We start from the raw sequence: 25,818 nt of genomic DNA on the forward strand, positions 1-25,818 counted from the left end.
TACCACCTCACACCCCTGAGGATGGCTATTAAAAAAAACAAACAAACAGAAAACAGTAAGTATTGGCAAGGAGGTGGAAAAACTGAAAGCCTTGTGCATTGTGGTGAGAATGTAAAATGGAGCAGACACTGTGCAGAACAGCATGGCAGTTCCTCAAAAAGTTAAAAATAATTACTCCATGTTCTGGCAACTCCATCTTCTAGGTTTGTACTCCAAGGAATTCCAAGTAGCAACTTGAGCAGACATTTGTACACATATGTTTGTAACAGCATTATTCACAAAAGCCGAGAGGCGGAAACAATCCAAACGTCCTTTGGCAGATATTTGAGTGGATAAACAAAATGCAGTATGTCCATACAATCGAATATTATTCAGCCTTATAAAAGGAGGGAAACTCTCACATGTGCTATAAGAGAAACGAACCTTGAGGACAACATGCTAAGTAAAATGAGCCAGACACAAAAGAGCAAACACTTACATGAGGTACCTAAAGTAGTCACATTCCACTGGAAGTAGAATGGTGGTTGCCAGGGGCGGGGGGGGGAGGGGAATTAGTGTTTAATGGGTATAGAGTTTTTATTTGGGAAGATGAAAAGGTTCTGGAGATGGATGGTGGTGATGGTTGCACAACAGTGCGAGGGAACATAATGCCACTGAACTGGGCACTTAAAAATGGTTAAAATGGGGAGTGCCTGGGTGGCTCAGTCAGTTAAGCATCTGATCTTGGCTTTGGCTCAGGTCATGATCTTGGGGTCCTGGAATGGAACCTCTCCTAGGGCTCCACGCTCAGCGCGGAGTCTGCTTGTCTCTCTCTCTCCTCCTCCGCTCTCCCCCTCACCCTCGCACGCACGCGCTCTCTCTCTCTCTCTCTCTCTCTCAAATAAATAAATAAAATCTTTTAAAAAGTGTTTAAAATGGTTAAAATAAAATGGTAAGTTTTATTTATGTCTTTTGTTACAATAAAAAAAGAGTTCTTTTTGGAGCATGGGACTGGGAGGAAGGGTAGAGCAGAGAACCAATGCTTTTTTTGTTAAAAAGCCTTTTTCTTGTTTTATTTTCCTAAGACAGTGTGCATGTTTTTTTTTTCCTTTAGATTTTATTTATTTTTAAGTAAATAACCCCACCCAATGTGGGGCTTGAACCTACAACCTTGAGATCAAGAGTCACATGCTCTACCAACTGAGCCAGCCAGGTGCCCCATACATGTTTTATCTCAACAAAAAATTTTTTTGAGAGAGAGAGAGAGCATAAGCATGGATGGGAGGGGTAGAGAAAGGAGAGAGCAAATCTTAAGCAGGCTCCATGCCTAGCCCCGAGCCCCATGCGGGGCTGGATCTCACAACCCTGAGATCATGACCTGAACTGAAATCAAGGGTGGGACACTTAACCAATTGAGCTCAACCAGACGCCCCTCAATAAAAGATTTCACTAGCAGGCTTCTTGATGAGTGCCATTGATCATGTACAGGGACTAGCATGTTTGGTGAGGTTTTTTACAGCAAAGCAGTGAGTGCAAAGGGATTGCTCAGACTTGGAATTAGCCTCGGAGTCAGATCTGGGAAGAAATCTTGCTCAATGACCTTGGGCAAATTTCTTTTCTCTGGTGTAATTTTTCATAGCTCTCTGTTGTACTTGACTGGATATGAAAAATGTCCCTTTTAAAGAATCTTCACTGGATGTCTGAGGTGGGAGCTGTCTGGGTAGAAATGCAGAGCTCCTGAAGGAGAGGAGGAAAATAGAGACTGCTAGCAGCCCCGGCGAAGGAAAAGGGAGAGGAGAATGAGGAAGGGTTCTCATTTTGTTTCGTTTTGTGTTTTGTGTTTGTTTTTGTTTTTTTTTTAAAGTAGGCTCCACGCCCAATGTGGGACTTGAGCTCACGACCCTGAGATCCAAGAGTCAGATGCTCTACCGACTGAGGCAGCCAGGCGCCCCTGGATTCTCATTTTTTTTTTTTAAAGATTTTATTTATCTATTTGAGAGAGAGAGAATGAGAGATAGAGAGCACGAGAGGGAAGAGGGTCAGAGGGAGAAGCAGACTCCCTGCCGAGCAGGGAGCCCGATGCGGGACTCGATCCCGGGACTCCAGGATCATGACCTGAGCCGAAGGCAGTCGCTTAACCAACTGAGCCACCCAGGCGCCCTGGATTCTCATTTTGAAAGTAGAGATGACGGTGCCCAGAGACAACCTAACACTCACACTCTGCCTGTCCGATCTGGTAGCCAGTACCCAAAACGAAAAACAAACAATGAGGCTGACAAAAAATTGTTCTAAAAACGGCTGTTTCTGATATTCAAACTGAAAGTGAAAATTGGGAACTTGTCCTGAACTGCTATGCAGAGTAACATTACTTTGATCACAACCAGGAATTGATGGCAGACACAGGCAGATAGGATCTTAAAACAATCACAATTTTCTGGCAACTCAAAACTGAAAAACTTTATTTATTTATTTATTTATTTATTTATTTATTTATTTATTAAAGATTTTATTTATTTATTTGACAGAGAGAGACACAGCGAGAGAGGGAACACAAGCAGGGGGAGTGGGAGAGGGAGAAGCAGGCTTCCCGCTGAGCAGGGAGTCCGATGTGGGGCTCGATCCCAGGACCCCGGGATCACGACCTGATCGGCCCTGCAGCCCAGGGCCAGTCTATTGTTCCCAAGGAAAACCTGCCCACAGATGACAGGCTCCACTTTCTCATCAAGCTGCCTTAGGGATGTAAGACGACAACAACAGCGGGCCCCAACAACAAAAAACCTTTCTCAGAGTGAACAGCTGCTGTCAATTGCTCACTCTTCCACCCTGCTTCCTGGGCTGTGACTCTGCCTGTCTGCATCTGACCCATTCCCCCAAGCCCGACTTAAATGCTGCCTCCTCCATGGTGCCTTCCTGCTCCCTTCCTTCCTCCAGGCTCTTTTTCTCCACCGTGCTGGGTATGACCCACGTGTCGTGGAATATGTTCACCTACCTACCACGACTGTCTTTAAATAACTAAGTAGTTGACCTCTCTGAGCCTGTTACTTTCTTTGAAAAACCGAAATAATGTCTGCCTTATAAGGCTGTTATGAGTTAAAAGAAATAACATATGTAAATCATAGCCCTGGACAGAATGCTCTTACATACGTAAGTCTGATGTTATCACTCTCAAACACATTCCCACGCAGCCCTGTACATTTACACAGGTTTTGTCTGTGTGTGGTAGGGCCCTTATCCTTTCTACTTTTTATAATAATTACTTGTGTTGATTGTAGGTCTTTTGGGGGCAGGGATGAGAGGGTGTAGTGAGAACAAACTGGATTTGGAATCAAAAGATTCAGGTCTGCCCCTGTGGGACTGAGGACAAGTTACTTCTCCCTGAGTTTCTTCCTTAATAAAAAAGAGACAACAGGGGCGCCTGGCGGGCTCAGTCAATTAAAGGGTTAAGCGTTGGGCTCTTGATTTTGGCTTATGTCAGTCACGATCTCAGGGTCGTGAGATGGAGCCCCCGCTTCAGATTCTCTCCCCGCCACCAACTCACATGAGTGCATGCTCTCTAAAAAAGACAGAGAGAGAACAATAAAATGCACTGTATAGTCTTTTTGTGTACTTTATCACAATGAGATAATGGATGCTCAAGGGCTTTAGAGATTGCCAAGTGCTAATGTATAATTATACAGTTGCCTTGTCTGGTTCCCAGAAGCCTGGCACAGTGCCTTGTTGGGGGTAGGAGGGGTGTGCACAAGGATTTGTGAAGTGAATATGTCATGGCACTGACTTCATTTGGTCTTCACAGTTGCTCTCTGAGAGAAACTTTGATGTGCCCATTTCAAAGATGAGCAAACTGAGGTGTGAAGTGGATAAAGTGCTTCACTTGTTCATTCATTCATTCATTCATTCAGCAGACTTTTGAATGAGAACCACCATGCCTCAGACACTGGGGATACAAAGACAAAACTCCTCCCTCACAGTCCAGAGTGGAGGACAGACACATAAAGGTAAGTATAACACAAGGCAAGTTATGAATTATGGCTAATATTTATCAGGTACTTACTAAATTACTAAATGCCAGTCACTACGGTAAGCTCGTGGTGTTTTTCTCGTTCAGTCCTCCCCAGACTCTACCAGCTAGGTACCATTACTATGCACATTTCTCATCTCTCCATGCCTAAATAAGGCATGGTGATTGCTTAAGCTTTCGTAAACAGCAACTGGCAGAGCCAGAGGCCCTACCTTAGCCACCTAGCTCTAGCACCTCTGATAGTAAGGTAGCACATGGGACATTATCAGAGTCCCGAGGAGGGACCCCTAACGAGCTCTGGGTTTCACACTGGGGAGGTTTCCTGAAGGACTAGAAATGAGCTAAACAGAGGTGCATTGGGAAGCAAGGCCATCCCAGGAGAGAGAAAGGTGTGGAGGCTGATGTGGGAAAGACCTTAGGGTTCGAAGCCAGCGGCCAAGAAAGAATCCTTGAGACATCTCTGGTGCAAAAAGGTGGTTTTATTAAAGCCCGGGGACAGGACCGGTGGGCAGAAGGAGCTGCCCCCGGGTCACGAGGAGCGGCCCATTAAACACTTTCAAGTTGGGAGGGGGTTAAGACTTAGCGCCTAAGTCTCTAAGGAATTTTGGAAGCAAGGTTTCCAGGACCTTGAGGGGGCTAGCTATTGTTGGGAAAAGGTCATTTATTACTGTTTAATAAAACCTTAGTCATGAGATCCTTCAGATATATATCGGTGGGTCATATGCTTGGGGGATGATTGCCAACGTGTATCTTATAGGGGTAGAGATAAAGGAAGTTTCCAAAGGAATTTTTATATGTTAAAGTAGACTTACAGGATCCTGGGGCGGGCGGGCGTGTGTGTGTGTGTGTGTGTGTGTGTGTGTGTGTGTGTGTGTGCGTCAGGCTTGCTTTGCCCTTAGCAAGGTTTTAACATGGAGGCAGCTGAGTTCCAAGAGGAATGTCACTCTGCCTGTTTTAAGGACTTATCAGTGGGCTGCAAGTAGTAAGGAAATTTAATAATTTTTCTTCTGCCTTTGTTTCCTACATCAGAGGCCACCTAATGGAAGTCTACAGAGCATCCCAGGCTAGGAGGGACTGGGGTTTGTGAGGGGACTGCAGAAGCAGGCAGGGCCCAGTCTAGAAAGGAGAGTGGTCCATATTCTAGAGGTAGCCAGAGGTTTGAAGGGTTTGAAGCAGAGGAAAAACTTGGTTAGATTTTTAGAACCGTCATCTGGGCAGCTGGGTAGAGATGGATGGCAGGGAGAGAGACTCAGAATAATCCAGGCGCGAGGTGATGGCCACGTGGACAAGGGCTGGAGCAGGGAAGAGGAGATAAGAGAGATTCAGAGGCTGAATTTTCAGGGTGATGATCATTTGGGGATTAAGTAAAGAGGACCGGAGCAATTTTGAAAGACGTGCAGTTCTGGCTCCTAATCAACGAGCATGGGGGTGATCTGATAAAGTCAGTTTGGGATGCAATCCAGGTCTCCTGGCGCCCAGTCCCGTGCCCTTTCGCCTCCTGGCGCTGCCAGCGACGGTGACGTACCCCGGGTCACTGGGGATAAACGGCCGCTCAGCCAGGTAACCGAACTCTCAACTTTGAACCCCACCCTTCCGGAGGTGGCGGCCACTGCAGTGTGCCCTCCTCGGCGCCAGACGGCGTTCCCGCACACGCCCTGGCCGCTCTGGCCCCGCCCTTCTCAGTGGCCGCGGAAGGTGACGTGGACACGGAAGTGGTCGTCGTCGCGGCGGCACCAGTGGGAGCTGGGCGCGGGGCTCAGAGTGCAGCGGGCGGTCGGGCGGACGGCGGCGTCTTGCACCTGCGGCGGCGGCGGACGCGGGCGTTGTCGGTTGGGTGCGAGCCCACTGAACCGACGAGCGGCTTCTCAGCCCCTCTCCTGCCCGTCGGAGCCCCCGGAGCCGGGACCGCTCGGCCGGCGTCACCATGACCAAGGCCGGTAGCAAGGGCGGGAACCTCCGCGACAAGCTGGACGGCAACGAGCTGGACCTGAGCCTCAGCGACCTGAACGAGGTCCCGGTCAAGGAGCTGGTCAGTACAGCCCCGCGAGGCCCAGGTCCCCGCCCCAGACTGGCGCAGGCCGCTGTGCGGGTCGCCTCCTTTCGCACGCCTCAGTTTCCAGATCTTAAAACTAGGTGGGAGGAGTGGGACTGAGTTCGCGGGGAGCCCACCTCTGCCCGCAGTTTTCTTCCTGGGATGTACACGTGTCACATTGGCGCAGTTCCACAAGATGAGAAGGTGCTGCTTGTTCGACCCTGGGCTTTTTACGAGTCAGGAGTGAATCTCCCCTCCTATCTGGGGGGCTTTCACAGCACTCACCTCCGTGTTTGAGTCAAAATAGGCGCCCACGGAGTGGTTGCTGCTGTTCGGAGAATGAATGAGTAAATGAATGAATGACTCCTCTGAGAAGTAGGCCTCTGGGTAGACCTGGGTGTGGCCCGGAACCTTGCATTTCTTGGAAGCTGGCAATCCCAGCTGGCTGTCCTGGCCCCTGAGGTGTCCTTCCTTGAAGACTGTGTAGTGTCAGTGCTTGGTTGGCAAGGGCTCTTCCCAACTCAGCTTAAACTGGCTGGAATCCAGTTGCTGCTGCCCACCGCCACCCTCCCCCCAACCATTCCCAAACTCCCAGCCAGGAAACTGAGGCCTGAGGTCCCAGGAAGATTAGTTTGTTGCCAAAGTGGAGTTAGATCATAGTCCCTGCTTTTCCCACCAGGTTTCCTACCGGCACACTAGGGTCACTTTGGGTGCCCTACATTTTCCTGCCTTTAATGAATTACATTTGCCTTTGGCACTTGGCTCTGTAGTGTGGAGGTTAGAACAGATTTCCAGTTCATACTTCAGTTCTGTTGAAGAGCTGCGTCCCTGCCCTTGGCAAGCTAGTTAACCTTTATACCCAAAGATTTCCTCATTCATAAAATGGTGATAATAGTTCCCATTTTACAGGGCTGTGAGGATTAAGATTGTAATGTAATATACTTGGTAGGTAGTAAATGTTGGTGCATGCAGCTGTTATATTATTATTCCTACTATTATATTCCAGTGCTAATTTTTTTTTAAATATTTTTTTTATTTATTTATTTGAGAGACAGAATGAGATAGAGTACATGAGAGGGGGTAGGGTCAGAGGGAGAAGCAGACTCCCCGCTCAGCAGGGAGCCCGATGCGGGACTCGATCCCGGGACTCCAGGATCATGACCTGAGCCGAAGGCAGTCGCTTAACCAACTGAGCCACCCAGGCACCCTCCAGTGCTAATTTTTAAAGGCCTTCCTAATTGTGGGAACTTTCTCTGGAAAATGCCTCATGTCACTGAACCATTCCATGTGTTGGTTTGACATTTTGTTCTCATTCCTTTTTCTAGGCTGCCCTCCCGAAGGCCACCATACTGGATCTGTCCTGCAATAAACTGACTAGTCTACCGGTGAGATTGGCAGGCGAGCCCACTTCCTTCTAGAGCCCTGATGCTTCTTGTTTGAGGGAGTTATGTCTTAAGAGCCGTAATTTCAGGACAGGCCGCAGACAAGCTATAACTGAATGGGAGTGTGCTGGGGCGGGGGGTGGTTTGTCTCAGCAAGAAGGGAAGCACAGTAGAGGCTTCATTCTTTAGAACAGTGGGAAAGTCAGGCCATGAAAACTAAAGTCAACAGAATGCTGGCTGAATCACTTATTGGGGTCATCTTTTTCTCTGCCTTATTTCATTCCTTTGAAAAATAGTTTACCTCCTTATCATGTAGAGGAGAGTAGAGGCCATTCTGTACGTTCCTCTGCATGCCAGGGAGAAAGCTGTTTATGAACAGCCTCCTTGTGTATCTTTTGATGAGGAACAGGAAAAAAATGTGGCTTTTGGGGACTACTGTAGCATTATTCTCCTAACCCTTGAATTACTTTGAGACACTTTTTTGTTCAACACATCCAGCCTGTGGTCAGATCCTTTTCATTTTTCTTCCATAACTTCTCCCAGTTCTCCTTCTCCATTATATGCTTTGCGATGTCTTCAGTCTGCAGTCCTTTACCTTCGTAGGCCCCAGAGTGGTTCAGCCCTTCAGCCCCTCCTGGGTGATGGCAGGTCTGTGCTCCAGAGCAGCACGCCTTCACTGTCAGGACTGAGTCTGTTGCCATTGTTGTGTTTACCAGTGATCACTCTGGCCGTGTCATTCCCTGCCCGGCTCCCCTGGGCTCTGCTTGGGGATCGGGTCTCAGAAGTTGGCAGTTTCTTCATTGGGTCCCCCATTAGTCTGTTCCCCTGCCAGTATTCCCTTGGGCCTCACTCATCCTCTCTAGCATCTTCCCGCAGCTCAGCAAGAACCGTTTCTCACGATGAAAAAGCATCCGAGATCCCACTGCTTCTAGGAGGCATTTCACGTCTAGTGAAAGTGTGGTGGCAAGTGCTTGCCGCCCAGTGTGCGCGCTGTCTGTAGTCACGACGCGGCCCCCAGGGCACTTTTCAGTCTGAATGTGTTCATTTGTTTGTGCCTTCCTCGGCAGTGCTGATCTGCTGGCGGTTACAGGTCCCCCGAGAGCGTGAGCAGGGCCTTTGTGCCGAGGTGGGAGCAGAACTGTAGATGGGTGCTATGCTGGGTGCTGCAAAGAAAAGAGAAGAAGACCGAGTACTTGAGGGGTGTTCGATCTTTTTAGGGAAGTGGATGGTCATGCTGCGCTTTGACAGCTCCTGAGAAAGGAGAGCATAGGGTGCCGTCGGGGGGCCAGACAGGCCCCTAGTCCCTCCAGGAGCAATGTGGAGGTCGGGTTGGAGGGTGCACAGAGCACGAGGGAACACACACTTATTTTGTGCCTCCTTTGTGCCACTCTGGACCCATCTCACTACTTAGAGCAGAAGTGCTGGGGGTCAGCTGCATCTCCTTCCAGGTGGAAGAGCTGGTGGCGGGTAGGGTCAGGGTTAACCTGCATCGTCACTCCGAGCTGTGAGCCCGGGGCCTAGGTGTTCCCTGTCTGGGTCCTAGGCGGATTTCTGCGGCCTCACACACCTGGTGAAGCTGGACCTGAGTAAGAATAAACTACAGCAACTGCCGGCCGACTTTGGCCGTCTGGTCAACCTCCAGCACCTGGATCTCCTCAACAACAGGCTGGTGACCCTGCCCGTCAGCTTTGCTCAGCTCAAGGTAACAGTTCAGGAACGAGTGTCTCATGCCGGGCGAGGCTGAGGGCCCAGGGATGGGTGGAGCACGGCCGTGAGTGGCTGGCACGAATACCACCTTGGGGGTGCTGCCTCGGAAGGCTAGGGCTTTCTTCCTGCTCCTTTGGTTCACCTTGAGGGACTCTGAACCTGGGCTTGACCGGCCTCTCTGTCCTATCTCTTCAGAGCCTGAAGTGGCTGGACTTGAAGGATAACCCGCTGGATCCTGCCCTGGCCAGAGCGGCAGGAGATTGCCTGGACGAGAAGCAGTGTAAGCAATGTGCCAACAAGGTAAGCACGAAGCTCCCGGGGGCTCCTCCACACGGTCGCACGGTCCCCCGGGACTCCCTCTGCGTCCTCTTGTTTTTCCCTCCCAGGGCACACACCTCCCCTGTTCAAGGTTTCCAGCACTAAGGTCTCAGTGAAATATGGCTACTATCAGCCTGTCAGGCAGAGGGACCTTTGTTTCTGTGTTGACTTTACAAGTAGGAGAACAGTACTAGCTGTTCTACTGCAGAACTTCCATTCTTAAGAGACTGGGACCTTGGGGCGCCTGGGTGGCTCAGTCAGTTAAGCGGCAGCCTTCGGCTCAGGTCATGATCCCAGGGTCCTGGGATCGAGCCCTGCATCGGGCTCCTTGCTCCGTGGGGAGCTTCTCCCCTGCTTGTTCGCTCTTTCTCTCTTCTAAAATAAAATCTTAAGGAAAGAAACCGGGACCTTGCCTAATCCAGCATTACACCATTGACAGTTCTTTAAATGGGACAAGATTATCTGAGTCACAGTTATTGTAGGAATTTTGATAATAAGTGTTGTTAATATTCGTAAGCTTATATACCTATAAGCAGACACATCTTGGGGAGATCTGACATTTGATTTCAGTCAAGGTTTCTGATGTAGGAGCGAGGAACTAAAGGCAGAACAGAAGGCAGGCGTTGCCAACAGCCCTGAAGATGCCTCGCGCTGCTTTTTTTTTTTTTTTAAGGATTTTTATTTTATTTTTAGAAAACGTGTGCGAGAGGGGAGGGGCGGAGGCAGAGAGAGAGAATCCCAAGCAGGCTCCACACTGAGTGCAGAGTCCAACGTAGGGCTCAGGCTCATGACCCTGAGCTCATGACCTGAGCCAAAATCAAGAGTCGGACATTTAACCAGTTGAGCCCCCCCCGGCGCCCCATGCCTCGCACTGCATCTCTCCAACGCCAGCCATGGTCACTTTTTCCCTCCAGCTTTAGAACAGCTGAGCGCCAGATGGCTTACTTGGCCATGTTTAGGAGGCATGATGAACAGAAAGGACTCGAAATGCTTTAACTTCAAATGCTAGAATTACTGGAAGTGAAATGTGGGCATGGTGGGTCTCTAGGTGAATCTCAGGGATAATGGCTTTCCTGATCGTTAATTCAGGGCTTCTTAGAAAGTCTCATCATGTGTCTCACCTGTTGTCACAGGAGACCAGGGACAAGGTCATTGCAGCCCGGTAGCCACGGCAACAGCTTTCCCTTAGCTGCAAACAGTACAAGTGATCAGTGAAGGCCCCGTGCTCTAGGTGTGCTGTCTATTCGGAAGAATGGCAGGAGCTCTGGCCAACCACCCTTCCTTTGTCCTGCGTGCTTTACGCCTCACCTCATGATCCTCATAACCCTGGGAAGTAGAGCTCCCTTCCATGTCTCTGACACAAGAGATGCTCACCATGCACACACTTTTCATTTATCCATGTATTCATTCAACTAATAATATGTTAAACCATGTGAAATTGCTGATATCCCACAAAGATCATTTTTATTGAGCACCAAGATCTTTAGTATTAGCATATAGCTTCCAGACAGAGCTCCAGGTAGCCCACTGCATTGTGGGTATGGTCACTGAAGCCATGCTCCCTGGCTTTGTGGCCCAACGTGGTCTCCCGAGTGCAGCGTGCAGCACACCGTTAGGCGTCGTAGTGGAGTGGCTCGGGCCAGCCGGGATGAGGTCACTTGTCGCCAGGAGTTAGCTTAGACCTCACCAGCTCTGACTTTGTGTGGGTGCATGGGTCAGTTGCAGTAATTGATAAGCTTGGTGCAGAGTACAGCCCCTTTTAAAAATAATTTGTTAGCTGGACAGTATTTATCAAGTGCTTACTGTAGGCTGTGGACTGGCCCAGGTGGACAAAATCTGCCCTCCGGGGCTCCCAGTCCAGACTAGGAGAGTCACTCCCATTTCTGAGCTTGCTGTGTTGTCAACGTAACTCCTGATGTATTGGAGCCCGGGTGAAAAGGGATGTCTCTTAAACCTCTTGGCTCTTTATTTAGCCACCCATACACCCCTTAAAAACACCGGAATGGTTGGTGTTTATTTAGTATTTGGAGTTCAGAGTGAGATGGGGACTTTGAACCTGGACTGCCTCCCAACATCAGGCTTGACCTTCCACCAGATTTTGCACTTCTTGTTGAGTGGCCATTGTTTAGTGAGCTTGACTCCCTTCCGAGAGGTTGCAGCAGGTTCAAGGCCCAGGACAGGGTTCCTCATGGCTTCAAAGCAGGCTCTTTTTTTTTTTTTTTTTTTTAAGATTTTATTTATTTGACAGAGAGAAAGACAGCGAGAGAGGGAACACAAGCAGGGGGAGTGGGAGAGGGAGAAGCAGACTCCCTGCCGAGGAGGGAGCCCGATGCGGGGCTTGATGCGGGGCTCGATCCCAGCACCCTGGGATCATGACCTGAGCCAAAGGCAGACGCTTAATGACTGCACCACCTGGGCACCCCTCAAAGCAGGCTCTTGCAGGGAGCCCAAGAGGTTAAGTCACTTGCTAAGGTCACACGTTTAGGAAGTGGTAGAGTCAGGATTGTGCTGGGCTCTAAGCTTTCACTCTGTCCTCTACATCCAAGGGATACCAGCTTCTAAAGATACAAACAAACCTAAAAAATAAGTCTTTTACCTCCTCCCCTCACCGTGCCCATAGTGAGAATCTCTGGGGCTCTCGGAGTCAGAGGCCATCCGTGACTGAGTGGATGAGGATTGAGGGGCTCTGGGCGCCAGGGCTTTGTCTGCTGGGTGGGCTAAAGGGCGCTTCCCTTCCTCCTACAGGCTGCCTTGCTCTGTGTGCTGATGTGAGTGGGACAGGCTCTGGCCCCAGAGCTCAGAAGACCGTAGCTCTTAGCTGTGCTACTTTGGAGCCATGTGATGGGGACAAATCACCCCCTGCCCCCAGCCTTGGCTTTTTGCCTCTTGAAATGGGGAGCCAGGCAGTCGTTCATCAAACATGTATTGAGTGTCTAGCCGGCAGAGGGGACAGCAGTCTCCCCCCGCTTAGGGAACCTAGTGTTGTGACCGAGAGAGTAAGCTGCCTCCTGAGGACAGGGAGGGGCGGCACTTGCATAAGGTAGCCAAGGGAGCGAGGGCAGGGAGCCTTGGGGAGAAGTGCTGTCCCTGCTTGTCAGCAGAGTTGCTGGGGGATGGCGCGTGTTGGTAACTAAGGAGCAGGACTCCTTACACACTCCAGTTGGCAGCACGTTTCACAGATGTGTCTGCTCACAGCTTCACTGGCCTGGGCTCGAATGACCCATCTCCAGCTAAGGCCGGCGTTGTGAGTTAGGAGACAGGGACGCGACTGCCTCCCTTAACTGTGTGTTGCATGGGGCTGCACCAGCCTGAAAAGAGTAGGGGGCGCCTTGGAGCCTCCCTAGCGGACGTGCGCCCGGCGGCGCCCCCTGCTCCGGGCACTTCAGCACCCCTCTCCCTCCGCAGGTGTTACAGCACATGAAAGCTCTGCAGGCCGATCAGGAGCGAGAGAGGCAGCGGCGGCTGGAAGTAGAACGAGGTACGTGCCATCCCTCCTCCCGCCGTCTTCCTGTCCTTCCCCAGCCGCTGACGCCTGTGTGGCAGGAGCTGGGGTCCGTGGAAGCGGCAGGGAGCCGTGTGGCGGTGTACGGCCTCATCTCTGTCCGACAGGTCTGTCCCTGATCCCCAGCTCCAGAGGCCTACAGCCTGCTGGGAGGGTTAAGAGGCATCAGAATTTAAGCATGGCCAAGACAGTCCCCTTCAAGCCCTCCCAGGGGCCCCCTGTAATAGGCAGTCCCCATTCCTGCACTTAACTCAAGCCTTAAATTGGAAAGATGGCCAGCAAGTCCTGTGTGTGATGCTCCCTTCCCTCCGGGCTGCCCTGTGACTCAGCTTCCATGCTGTAGCCGGCCCTGGCACCTCCCCGCTCCGTGGCCTGTCTCCACACTCGTGCCTCCTCCGCGGCAGCCATGGAGATGTTCTTAAAACAGAAGTCAGTTATGCTGCTATTTACTTAAAAGGCTCTAATGGCTTCTGATGGAACTTAGGATGAAATTCAAACTTTATTTGGTCTCCGAGAAGGCCCCCCGTGGCCCCAGCCTGCTTGCTTCCTCCGCTCTGTTCCACACGCCGGGGAGAGAATGCCGGTAACTCCAGCCGCACGAGCCTCTGCTGTTGCTCGAGCACTCCGAGGCCGCTCTCGCTTCGGGGGCTGTGTCTAGTTGCTTTTCCCTCGGGTCCTTACACAGCTGGGTTTGTGTGCTTCCCTCATGTCTGCTCACATGTTGCCTTAGCGTTACCAGAACCCCTTCAGAAGCACCCTGACTTGGGTTGCCGTCTCGCCTGTCACTCCATCACAACCTCTCTTACTCTCTCTGTGGCTCACATCATTGTCTTCTTTACTCTTTGTTCATTTGTCTCCGTCTCTAGAAAGCTTTAGGCACTGGAACCTGACTTGTCTTCACCGCTGGATCCCGAGCACTTAGAACAAGGCTTGGTGCACAGTGGGCGCTTGTTGGGGACTGACTTTGAGCCCCCACTACTGGAGGACTCCTGGGATTGGGGAGGGATGGTCCTGGTCCTGGGCGAACCCTGAGATGGAGCCCGAGTGACACCAGGCCCTTATACACGTGCGGCCCCTCTGATGCCGTGTTTCCTTGGACCACGGCTGCTTGACCTCATGCCGCCACAGGCTCTCTCCAGGCTGTGTGTAATGTGCCCTTGGCATTCTCAGTGCCCAGCTGGAACTTGGAGCTTGTTTGTACATAGAAGAACAGTGGAAAGCTCCAGTACTTAGCGTACTACTCTTCAGCTACATTACGGGTCAGATAGGGTTTTAAGCCCTAACAGGACATTTAACTCCCTAATTTGTGGCATTCTGGCTTTGGAAAAATGTACTTCGTGCTTCCAAATAACTCGTTTGGAAGTGCATTTTTGGAAGCCAGTGATTTGTAAGTTGGGTACTGGATGTGAATGCACTTGAACCGTGAAGTAAATCAGAAGGCATCACAGACTCCTGAGGTGAAGTGTAGAGATTATCCTCTGACAAATTATTAGTCTTGCTTTCTCAGGAAAACATTTCCGTCTTCTCTCACTGTGAACTTGAGCACTCACTTCCTCTTCTTCCCTGCCCTTCCCATGCCACGTTCCTTTCCGAGGCTTGGGAAGATAGGAATCCCATAGAATCCACACCCCTGCCGTCTCTTCTCTCGACAGCCTAGTTGTAGAAGGCGGTCACTCGCTGTGCTTTCTGAATCCCCCAGCTCGTCACCCATGCCCCTTATTACATCACCCTAATCTCTGCTGCACGGGGCTCGGGACCCTTTAATCCATTCAGCACACCCTGAGAGCAGCTTGTTGTGTCTGAGGGAGGGCTTACCTCTCTGAGAGCAGAGAGACCGCCGCTTCCTCTTAATACAGCTTACGTGACCTGTGGCATAAGGGAAGGGAGACCGAACCCAAGCTTTTAGTTCCTCGGGGAAGCACTCTTGCAGGTTGGGGGGGGTGGTGAGAAGTCATTTTGGGGTGCATTTTCCTGCAGAGGCCGAGAAGAAGCGGGAGGCCAGGCAGCGAGCGAAGGAGGCTCAGGAGCGGGAGCTGCGGAAGCGGGAGAAGGCGGAAGAGAAGGAGCGCCGGAGAAAGGAGTATGATGCCCTCAAAGCAGCCAAGCGGGAGCAGGAGAAGAAGCCCAAGAAGGAGACGAATCAGGCCCCGAGTACGTGTTAGCAGCCACAGGGTTCCAGCTGGGGTTGCGAGGGAGCGAGGGCAGGGACCCTCGGGGAGAAGTGCTGGGGTCCCCCGGCGGGGGCCGTCGTGGTCAGATACAGCACGCTGAGGCCCGGGAGGAGCTTGGAGGGTGTGCAGGGACTGGGGGGCCATCCTGGGGAGCAGGTGCACTGCTGCTCTGTCGCCCCAGAGCCGCGTGCTGACGTGCCGGTGTTGGGGCAGATGTGGCTGAGCGCGCTTCCGCAACAGGGAGCTGCCCTTCTTGTCAGGGTTAGATGCCAAAATCGCGACAAGGCAGAGACATTGCCCTTAAAAGCCCTTCACGCCACCTGTGACGTGCATGTGGGCTTTCTGAGCGCTCGGCACCGTCTCCGGGACGCCGGCACCGCCTCTCCTGCCTCTCTCTAGGTTGGAACGGAGCACACACTGTCTTTTTGCTTGAACGCCAGAGGAATCCTTTGGCTGCATGCTGTATAAAAACCACACTAGTGTCCAGCTGAGTTTGTGTGGTGAGGCGGCTCCGTGTGCGGGGCGGGTCGCATAGCCTCTGGGTCAGCAGGGGCCCCGGGGGAGAGGCAGCTGGGAGGGCAAGGAGCTCCATTGGGTGGGTGGAGGCCTGGGGCCCTGCTGCTCGCCCTTGCTGGCCTTGAGCAAGCCGCCTAGCCACCTTTTTGTTTTCTTGTGTAAAACGAGGATCGGACCTCCTTATAGGGTAGCGTTAAGCGAGAAAATCTACGTGACAGGATCGTGCCGTTCTTGGTGTGTGGGCACTCCATCAAGTTTGTAAAAGTTTTGTCTAAAAAGATCTCAAAACCAATGTTTTAAAAAAATTAGGAATGTAACATATATATTCATTCCCGAGAACTAGAAGGGTTCGGAATATGTATCAGAAAATGGCGGTCACCTGTGACCCCTCCTTCCAGCAGCAGTCACCGTTGACAGGATGCTAGCTTACCTTCCCGGGTTGTCTTTAAGATTGATTTACTTGAGGGAGTGGGTGCATGCACAAGCAGGAGGGGCAGAGGGAGAGAGAGAAACTCAAAGCAGGCTCTGCGCTGAGGGTGGACCCGATGCGGGGCTTGATCCCACGACCCCAAGATCATGACCTGAGCAGAAACCAAGAGCTGGACGCTTAACTGACTGCGCTGCCCAGGTGGCCCTGGGGTTTCTGTTACGTGCATCTTCATAATAAGAACACAAACAATAGTAGCAGAGCTCCAGCCTCTTTCCCCAAATGGGCAGCACGCTCCCTGTGCTCAGTGCCCCCTGAAAAGCCCGTCCCTTGCCCCCGAGGGACCCTGGGCCCCGCGAGCTGCGTGAGGCACCCGGAATGAGTCCTCGTTCCGGGCATGCTCCCTGGAGACCCACTGGGGAGGTTTTTGGCCTCGGTCTGTGCATCAACAGGGCGTATGAGCACCCGGGTGTTCTTAAAAGGTTTCGGGGCCTGGGGGTCTTCATTTGAGAAGGGGGTGTGAGTGGGTCTGCACAGGGAGGCGAGCACCCGCCGGGTAGAGCGTGCACCTCCTCAGACCGACCGAACCTTTCTGTCTGCGGTGCCCTGTCCCCGCAGAACCGAAGGCCGGCTCCCGGCCCCGCAAGCCGCCCCCGCGGAGGCCCAGCAGGACGTGGGCTGTGCTGAAGCTGCTGCTGCTGCTGCTGCTGTGTGCGGCAGGCGGGCTGCTGGCCTGTCGGGTGCCCGAGCTGCGGCGGCAGCCCCTCTGCGCCGGCGTCAACACCGTCTACGACAGCGCAGTCCGCGGCCTGCGCGGCCACGACATCCTGCAGTGGGTGCTGCAGGCCGACTCGCAGCAGTGAGCTTGTCCTCGACGCCCGCCGCCTCCCGGCCCTGGAGCTTGGATTCCTATGGAATTGGGTTCTGCGGGACACAGCCTGTTTGCGGCGTCAGACCTACCTGCCATCCTCAAGCGGCTGCTGACTGGTACTTGAGATCCCCTCTTCTGGGACTGCTTCGTTCCTTAGCCAGGGTTCCCGGGCGGGGTAAGGAGAAGCGGGAGGTGGGCTGGTTACCTGCATGCCTAAAGGAACAGGCTCGGGGTGGGCAGAGGGAAAAACAGCCTTTTCCAGTTGTTACACAAAGCTGTGTAAAGGCAAGGCTCGTTCCTACTAAACGGTCAGGTGAGCTGTCACTACGTTTATACTTTTGTATGTCACAAACCCTTTCTTTCATTCCTCCCTGCGTAGCCAGGGCAGATCAGTAGGCAGTGTGGTATTGGGGACTAAAGGAACACCATACTCAGCAAATCTAGCCTAAATTGGGGGGTGGGAGGGTATACCTATTTTCTTAAGGACCTCAGACATTTTAACGACCATACAAAATCTCAGGCTGTGAAGGGGACTTCAGGACCATCCAGTCCAATATAATACGTGCAGACAGGGAAACTGAGGCCTTCCATGACTTGCCTATGGTCTCCCAGCTAGTTTGAGGCACAACTAGACTCCCACTCCAGTATCCTCTCTTTCCATCATTTTTGCTTCTTTAACAATGTCTGGAGAGAACAGAACTCACAGCGGAACTGAGCGTCTCTCAGCTGGGGTGCAGACTCTTGGACGGTAGGCAGCTTTGTGTCCCACAGATAGAATTCCCCCAGCCGTGAGGGTCCGGGGCAGCTCCTGCAGAATCCTGCCCCCGCTCGTGTGGCTGTCACCAAACGGGCCGGGCTCCTCGGCTCAGTGTTAGAGCATTCACTCCCCGATTGCCAGTAAACCAGGAGGCAGACCGTTGCGAAGCCATTCTGTGACAGCTGTCGGCAGTCGGTGTGACAAACTCAGAGGCAGCCTGCAAACTCAGGTTTCGTAGAGCCGGGGGTTTGGCATTGTTTGGGTCTAGACCTAGAACCACCCCCGCAATGAAGGGAAACAAGTAGCACCATGGAGTTTTAAGTGGTGCGTTTACGAACGGCTAGCACAGACGGGGGCAGGACTGTCCGTTCTCCTGTCTGCCAGAGGAAGCCTCTTCTTGCTCTGTGGTCTCCTTGGCCTCCTGCTTTCACAAAAGCCAGAGAAAGGGATAACATATGGTCATCATGGTGCTCATTCACTGAAAACTCTCCATGGCAAGCTTCCTGTCTCTCCCTCAGGAGAGCAAGAACCTGTCATGATTCAGAGACAGAGTGGGGTCCAGCTTTCAGCCTTAGTGGCTCATTTGGATAGGACAGCCACCCGTGACTGTCCTCATACTGGAAGAGCGACTTGTTCCTTTCCCCCCCACCGACAGCTCTGCTGCAAAGGCCCACACCTTACTCAGAATCACTACACATTCCTTCGTCTTCCTCCAAGCTCCAGAGCCATTGGTACAAATGCTTTATTGAAACTAAATACATAGTATGTGAAATGAGATTAAGAGGATAGGGAAGGCAGCACAGGGATCAGACCCGCACGCGGGGGCCTGGCTGGGGCGGTCTCCGTGGGTGGGAGGGAGGCAGGGCACACGCAGCCCCATCTGGCCAGCCCGCTGAGGAAGTTCACTCCTGATCTCGAGATCTGAAGCTGAGGTTCTTCTGGATTTCTACAATTATTAAATATGTGTCTAAGTGCTCTGTCTGTGTTCCTTCGTGCTCGGAGGGCTGCTGGGGTAGGGTGATTTGTGCACGGCAGCAGAGTGTCGCCGGGAGGGGGGCACGGAATGCTTGTGCAGGTGAATGCAAGCATCTCAGCTGTCTGTCCCAAGCTGGCAGGGAGACTTCTACGGATACTGACACCCAGGAAGGAGTCTGTGGTGAGCCCGGCCCAGGCTTGTGCTCCAGGAGGCGCTCCCAGCCTCTTCCCGTGGTCCCCTTCGAGCTGGGTGAGGTGAAAATCTCCAGCTTTTCATCCTGGTCCCCCAGGGCTGGCATCAGTCTGCACTGTCTAAAGAGAGATCTGGCTGCAGAGCAGTCATCTGAAGGTAGATGCGCCTGGCGAGCTCTGGTCCGACACGGCGGGAGGTGGCGGTCACACCTTCCCCACGGCGCACCTGTATGTCTGCAAGCAAATTCTGGCGTTCTTGCTCGGAGAGACACCGCCTGTAAGCCTGAAAGTGGCAAATGACCTCTCAATACTGTACTACCCAGGGTCACCCCTGTCCATCAACAAGGGGGCCGTGAGCTTGGGTGGGGGGGATGAGAGCCTGTCCACTGTGCCTGGGTCAGTGTTCACTGATCTCGGCAGGCCTGTACTGCTGACTACCAGTGCCCTCCACGGAAACTGCCTGGGAGTCCACTAAAGCCACAGGGTGTTGGGGGATGACCGCTGGAGCAGCCTACCTGGACCAGAAGCTGGGGGGAGGGATATGTGTCCACAATGGCGCTGGCCATTTCCAGGCTGACTCGGTTCAGCTGCTGAATCTGTCTCCTCCAGACCAGTGCGAGTCCCCTGCCCGTGTGGTCCACCTTTGCCCCTCCAGCCCAGTCACTCTCCAGGCAGAAGGAGAAACTAGTTTGGTCTCGAAGCTTCCTGTGAACAGCAGTTGAAGAGCTGTGAGTCACTCGTCACTCCATCTGTCCCCTTCCCTGGGAACTTAAAAACCCTGCTTCCACCGACCTCACAAGCGCCTATTTGGGTGCTCACTTTGTCCCCAAACAGTGCTAGTTGCTGGTTCCCTTAAAAATGATACCTAGTCCTTCTCATTAAGAGAGAAGGTGCCAGAAAAGTACCAAATTGTTTCCCATGTTGACATTGGGTTGTATGGACCAGAGGCAGTGTGCACGCGGACAGCCACCTGGGACCGGCTGTCAGGCAATCTGGGAGTCTGGTTCCACTTCTCACTTGCTAGGAGCTCAGACAAGGCAGTCTTCAGGCCTCTGTTCCCTTGGGTAGAAAATGAGGGACTTGGACTGGACTGAGGTCCCTTACTATTTTAAATTCTGACCATGAACACTCCCAGAGCTAAGTAGGCTAAGAGTTTGTTCTATGAGGACTTATGACATCGTGACCTGACCTGGGACGGATCTTGGTAACCTGGCTCACGGGTGACCCAGCACCAGCCTGGAGAACATGAACTTACAGAGGAGCTACTGCAGAACGTTTTAAAGGGACTGGGCTTGAGGGCTCCTCACAAGCATCCCCAGCGTGAGGTTGGCTCCGTCCACCACCAGCCTCACAGACAAGGGGCTGGCGGCAGAGTTCAGGGGAAAAGGACATGTGTGGGGACCAGAACCGCTGCACGGCACAAGGCCCAGCAGTGGAGCCAAGACTTGCTGGGGCACTCACTTGAAGGGCGCCTCAGCCACAGCCTTCGTAAACGCGCATGCGAAGTCAGCCAGCTCTTTCCAGCTCTGCACTATTCGGGCCTGGGCTTGTGTGTACAGCTGCATATCCACCAAGGCCTAGAGACCCAAAAATAGGACGGGTTGGAGGGGCGGAGGGAGACTTGTCCGAAGTTCCTCTCTCACGCCCACCGAACCTGCACCCCAGCCCCTTGGCTCCCTGTTTAGCCCCTTCTCTCCTACTCAATGCCAAGGCAGAAAGGCGTGTCCGGCGGGCACTTGGCTCCTGATCTAGAGCAAATCGGGTTCAATGAGAGTGGGAGCCCAGCCTGACTCAGGCAACACGAAGTTCTTACCTCTTCCACGTCTACCCTGGACACCATGCAGCCTGTGTTGGCCTCTGGTCGTCTCTGCTTCTTCTCCTTGGCCTGTTCCCTATCTGCCACTCCCTGCTTCCTTCTTCTTGGAGGGTTTGGAGCACTGTAACTGGGGAGGAAATCAGACAGCAGCAGCTCCAGGCTGAGCTCGGGCAGAACAGGGGTGAGAGAGCAACCAGAGCACAGGGCTTGTTAGGGGGACCCAGATGTGGGACGAGTAAGGTCACCCCTGGTGGGGCTGCCCCTTTTCATGCTAAGTCTCGAGGACCAATTCAAACCTGAAGCATTGCTCCTGATCCACAATCACCAGCGATAGAGCTTTCCCAGCTGCCCTTGCTGTGGCGTCAGTCACAAAGCTCCGCAGCGTCTCCTTCCCCTTCTCAGTGCCGCCCACACTTCCCTGCGTGAAGGGCGGACACTGCGTTAACGTTCGTTCCCTAGGCTCGGTCAGCCCTCTGTCCCATGCCTCAGTGCCCAGCCTGCTCTGCCCACCTCCTTGAAGTTCTGGACCATGGACACGAACGCCTCTGCCGGGAGCAGTGCCAGCACCATCGGTTCCTCCACCCAGTCTTCCTGTCCATCCTGCCAAAGGACCCGGAACCCAGCACAGGGAGGCAGGTCAGCAGGTGCTCAGCACCTGTGAGAGAGACCCAGGCCTTTGGGGTGAATGAACACACCCGCACCAGCTGAGCCCATTTTTGCATTATTCTTTTTCTTCTGGAATGAAGCCAGGTGGCAAGAAATGATAACCCATGACCCCGTCCCTCCCCAGTCCTCTCAACTGTCCAACTTTGGTGAACCGCGTCTCAGAGGCGGTGAAGAAGAGGAGTTGAAATGGGCTGAGAACTGCCAATATTTCTGTACGCTCTGGATAGGGGAATGGAGGGAAAGGAAACTTCCAGAGGGTTTTGTGCAAATAAGTACTTGGCCTTTGAGGGCAGAGGCTGACCAGGAGGTGAGTGGCTCTTACAGACACACGGGTTGTGTGTGACAAGGACGAGAGCCACGAGGGGAGCTGCTGCCTGGGAGGGCCCGTCCTCTGCACCATCACCACAGGGCGGCCTCCCGCGAGACACTCCCGCAGCAGTCGGAGTGGCGGAGCCCTGGGAGCAGGGCTCGTGGGGAGGCTTTTCTCACTGGGTCCCTATAAGCCAACGCTAAGACCCATAATACGGCCAAGTGTGGCGGGAGGAGGGCTGGCCTCTAGTTTCCGCTCCGCCACCGATCGGCTGTGACCCTTCACAAAACTTTCAACTTCTCCCACCCAGCTCCCCGCCTGTGACGTGGGGTGACAGCTCCCTCCGTGTATGGGGACTGCCACGGGCATGGGAGCGAGAATGTGGAAGCACCTTGAAAAGTCACTGCGATATGAATATAAAGATTTGCTAATCCCCCGAATTAAAAGGTGTGCAATTGCCATAAATTACTGAGAAAATAATGAGATCCAAATGAGAGGGGAAGAATTTTGTTTCAGGCTCCATGCCCAACGTGGGCCTTGAACTCATGACCTTGAGATCACGAGTCTCATGCTCTACCAACTGAGCCAGTCAGGCGCCCCAAGAGAGGAAAAAAAATTTTAGGGTTTCATCTAGAGACCCTTACAAATGTGGAGTATTTTGGATTCGCAGGTAAGAGGAACGGAAGGCACAGGAGCTGTAGAAACCTCGGGAGCCTGGGCCAAGGAACAAACGTTTGCTGTGTGCCTACTATGTGCTTGGGGCTTGGTTATCTCAGTCCCCACAACATGGGGCACCCAAAGGGATACAACAGTGTTGCTGTTTTACAGATGAGGCACAAAGAAATGAACTAATTTGCCCAGGGTCATAGCAATAAAGCCCTGGGGCCTGAAATTCAAGCACAAGCCCACCTATTCCCAAAGCCCAGTGTCAGAAATCCTATGCAGATTATCTGCGTTCTGCCCCGCAGGTCCACTCTCCCCCTTCCCGCTCTGCTCTCTGCAGAAGACCACATCACCAGGCCCTCTGGTGCAACTGGGCCAAATGGGAATGGTGGGTGGGAAACCCAACAGGAGACTGGAGAGGAGAAGGGAAGGAGGGAGGGAGGAGTGAAGTCGAGCTCTTTCCCTGGCTCCCTCGAAATGGGTCACTTAGGGTTTGCTATGTTCCTCTACGGGAGGTCAAGCTTCTCTCAAGGGGGTCCTCTCTACATTTCTCTCTCCTTCTGGATTCTGGGAACCACTTCCTCCCTTCATCTCTTCAGGCCTAGGCATGGTAACAAATATGCTGGGGTCCTCAACCAGGGCCGATTTTTCCCCACAAGGGACGTGTGGCAACATCTAGACATTTTCGATTGTCAGGACTGGGTTTGGGGGGTGCTTCTGGCATCGAGCGGGCAGAGGCTAGGGAGGCTGCTCGACCTTCTGTAGTGCACAGGACAGCCCCTCACAACAGAGAACTATCCGATTTGAAATGCTGACTATACCCGAGGTGGAGAATCCCTGAGTTAGTGGTGTCATTACCGTGAGGTGCTGTGTCGTCCCCTGTAGTAGCCCTGTATCCTGCCCACGCTTTAGAACGCTGTTCCTTTCTTACATCTTCCTCAAATTATCCTGTCGAGCGTGCCAGCTGATTTCCTGCTGGGACCCTGACTAATATTCTTTAGAATGAAAGCGCATTTATCGGGGAGCTCGGGAGGGGGAGGAGAGACATCAGCCAGAAAACCGCTACCTCAGCTGGTGCAGCCCTTCTCCTCCAGGTGATGCTGCAGGGCACGGCCTGCGCCTCGATCACACAGCGGCACTCCATGGACTGCAGGGCTCCGAGGAGCTGGCCTCCCCCTTCCGTCTGCAAAAGCACTGCAACAGACGATGAGAGAGGGGCGGTCAGGGGCTGGCCCAGAAGGCGGGCACCCCAGCTTGGGAGGAAGACACATGCTAGGAGGACCTGGATCCAGCCCCACGACGATGTGCTTTAAGCATTCCTCGGGCCTCTGAGCTTTCAGCCTATTAACCGGGGCTGCCTTCTTCGTCCTCTCCTGTTGTCTCCACGGCTGGCATCCCTGCAAGCCTCTCCTCTGGACCTTCTGGCTATGCTTGGTTCTCTTCTGAAATGGGGGGATCTCAGCATTTGTTTTGGTTATGGTCCAGCTGCCATTCGGGACAGGGCAGGTAGCTTTGAAGGCCAGAAGCTGATGGCGTGGATTGTCTCCCGCAAGGTCCTCGTTAGTTGATGCATGTCTCTCTGAGGTTTCATGGAGGGGAAGATCAGGGACCTTTGGAAAGGGTTGGTTTTCCCAGTCACGTGATGCTCCTTCACTATTTTGATGATCCCATACACTTTTAACTGGGGAGCCAGAATCCTCAGGGCTCAGTTGCTTGCATGTCAAAAACTTACACGCAAGCCTCTCAGCCAGGGGAGCTAATTCTTCCTCATCCTCACTTTCACTGCTTAGCACCCTAACTGGCTCTGTTTGTGTGACACGTTCAGCCGTGTCTGGGATAGGTGGTACATCTTTCAACCTTGGTGACGGAGGACAGGAGGCCTCAGAATCTGAGGTGTCAACCACAACGATTTTTGCCTCCCTCTGAGGCTGGCTCCTCTTTGTTGAAGATGGTTCCTTCTTCAGGAAGGCAAATGTTGGCAACTCTTCCGAGTCACTCTCACTAGAATCCAGTGCAAGCGATGACTTCTTTAGAGCCATCAGTACGTGCTGTCAAATTAATCCCCTGAAAGGAAAAGAGGTGAGATGCAGACTGTAGCACTGAACTCAGTCCATTAGACATGTTCTGTGGCCAAACTTTATGGAAATACATACAATATAGAAACAGAAAAACAGGATACTGTCCCAACACATTCAATCTGGAACTCAGCTGTCTGTAGTCTAACAGGACTCCTCAAATCCCTTCTAGGTCAAGGTGACCTAGAAACAAAGTGGAGATTACTATCAGAAATGTTAATGCAGTAGTAACAAGACTCAACACCACCCCCTTGTTGATCTCTGCATTTGAAATGCAGATGTCAAGTCACCCTTTCTTTAAAATTTGAGATATAATTCACATACCATAAACTTCTCTTTCAAGTGTACAGTTCAGTAGTTTTTAGTATATTCACAAAACTGTGCATCACTAATTCCAGAACATTCTCATCACCCCAAAAAGAAATCCCATAGCCATTAAGCAGTCACTGTTCACTTCCCCGTCCCCCAGCTCCTGACAACCATAAATCTACTTCTGTTTTTTATGGATTTGCCTGTTCTGGATAGTTAGTACAAACAGAATCATACAGCCTGTGGTCCTTTGTGACTGCCTCCTTTCACTTAGCATGTTTCTCAAGGTTCATTTATGTTATGGCGTGTGTCAGTATTTGATGTCAGCATTTCCATAAAAAGCTGAATAACATTCCACTGCATAAATCTGCCACAATTTGTTTCTCTGTTCAGCACTAACGGATATTTGGTTTCCGGGTTTTGCCCATTATGAATAATGCTGCCATGAACATTCATGTCCAGGTTTTTGTGGGGACAGGTTTTCAATTCTCTTGCATGTATACCTGGAAGTTCAACGGCAGGGTCATGTACAAGAATCACTCTTCGAATAAACGTTCACTAACACTGTAGGTGTAACCCCGGATGGGCCACGTAACCTCCCTGAGCGTCGCTTTCCAATACAGTAAAACAGAGATGTGATAACAACACGTACTTCATAAGATTGTGCGAAGTAACTGAAATCGTGCCTTTACCAGCGCTTAGCACAGCACGTAGCCGATAGTAAGCACTCGGTAAATGACGCTGAAAGTCTAGGGAGGGACCTCCTCTGAGTCCGCTCCCTGCACCTCGCCAGAGTCCGGCAAACCGAGGTTGCCTGCCAGGCCGATCCGGCGCGTCCTCACCGCGCGGCGGAGCCCCGGACACCCTGGTCACCGAGGCCCTGCCGGGCGGCGCTCAAAAATCCGGCCCCTAATAACCAGTAAGTCAGACAAATGAAAAAAAAAAAATTCAGAAAGACATGAAAAGAAGAGAAAACAGTACATATGGCATAAATTTAAATAAACATGGTTATTAAAAAAAAAAAAATCCGGCCCCAACCTGCCGCCCGCCGCCCGCCGCGCCGGCTCTCACCTGCGACTCCTCGCGCCACTCTTTCAAGTGCAGCGCAGGCCCCGGAAGCAGATCGCCCGGT

The 25,818-nt window shown here is 52.4% G+C and overlaps 2 protein-coding genes and 1 non-coding gene across 6 annotated transcripts; 1 reads left to right on the forward strand and 2 right to left on the reverse strand.

The window, feature by feature from the left end:
• Positions 1–5,695: 5,695 nt before the first annotated feature.
• Positions 5,696–18,652, forward strand: LRRC59 (leucine rich repeat containing 59). Its single transcript, XM_025859200.2, has 7 exons — positions 5,696–6,026; positions 7,355–7,414; positions 8,955–9,113; positions 9,314–9,418; positions 12,842–12,914; positions 14,916–15,089; positions 16,671–18,652. Exons 1-7 carry the CDS (start codon positions 5,922–5,924, stop codon positions 16,913–16,915), a joined length of 921 nt encoding a protein of 306 aa, XP_025714985.1. The 5' UTR covers positions 5,696–5,921; the 3' UTR covers positions 16,916–18,652.
• Positions 18,405–25,809, reverse strand: EME1 (essential meiotic structure-specific endonuclease 1). Of its 4 annotated transcripts, XM_025859196.2 has the most exons (11): positions 25,758–25,782; positions 25,339–25,595; positions 24,456–24,560; positions 23,585–24,366; positions 23,369–23,496; positions 21,174–21,263; positions 20,960–21,081; positions 20,661–20,790; positions 20,309–20,424; positions 19,363–19,552; positions 18,405–19,130 (listed from the first exon to the last, which is right to left on the reverse strand). In XM_025859196.2, the coding sequence occupies exons 4-11, from the start codon at positions 24,339–24,341 to the stop codon at positions 18,954–18,956; spliced, it is 1,710 nt and encodes a 569-aa protein (XP_025714981.1). In that variant the 5' UTR covers positions 24,342–24,366; positions 24,456–24,560; positions 25,339–25,595; positions 25,758–25,782; the 3' UTR covers positions 18,405–18,953. The 4 variants fall into 4 exon arrangements, with proteins under 4 accessions (XP_025714981.1, XP_025714982.1, XP_073739857.1 ...); XM_025859197.2 differs by lacking the exon at positions 25,339–25,595 and having other exon boundaries at positions 25,758–25,809; XM_073883756.1 differs by lacking the exons at positions 21,174–21,263; positions 25,758–25,782 and having other exon boundaries at positions 25,339–25,627.
• TRNAT-CGU (transfer RNA threonine (anticodon CGU)) lies at positions 22,162–22,234 on the reverse strand. The gene has a single exon. It is a non-coding gene; the product is annotated as a tRNA-Thr (tRNA).
• Positions 25,810–25,818: the final 9 nt, after the last annotated feature.

This window comes from Callorhinus ursinus, unplaced genomic scaffold, assembly GCF_003265705.2.
Source record: "Callorhinus ursinus isolate GAN/ISIS: 27379988/994484 unplaced genomic scaffold, GSC_fseal_2.0 scaffold52, whole genome shotgun sequence".
NCBI classification, from domain to species: Eukaryota; Metazoa; Chordata; class Mammalia; order Carnivora; family Otariidae; genus Callorhinus; species Callorhinus ursinus.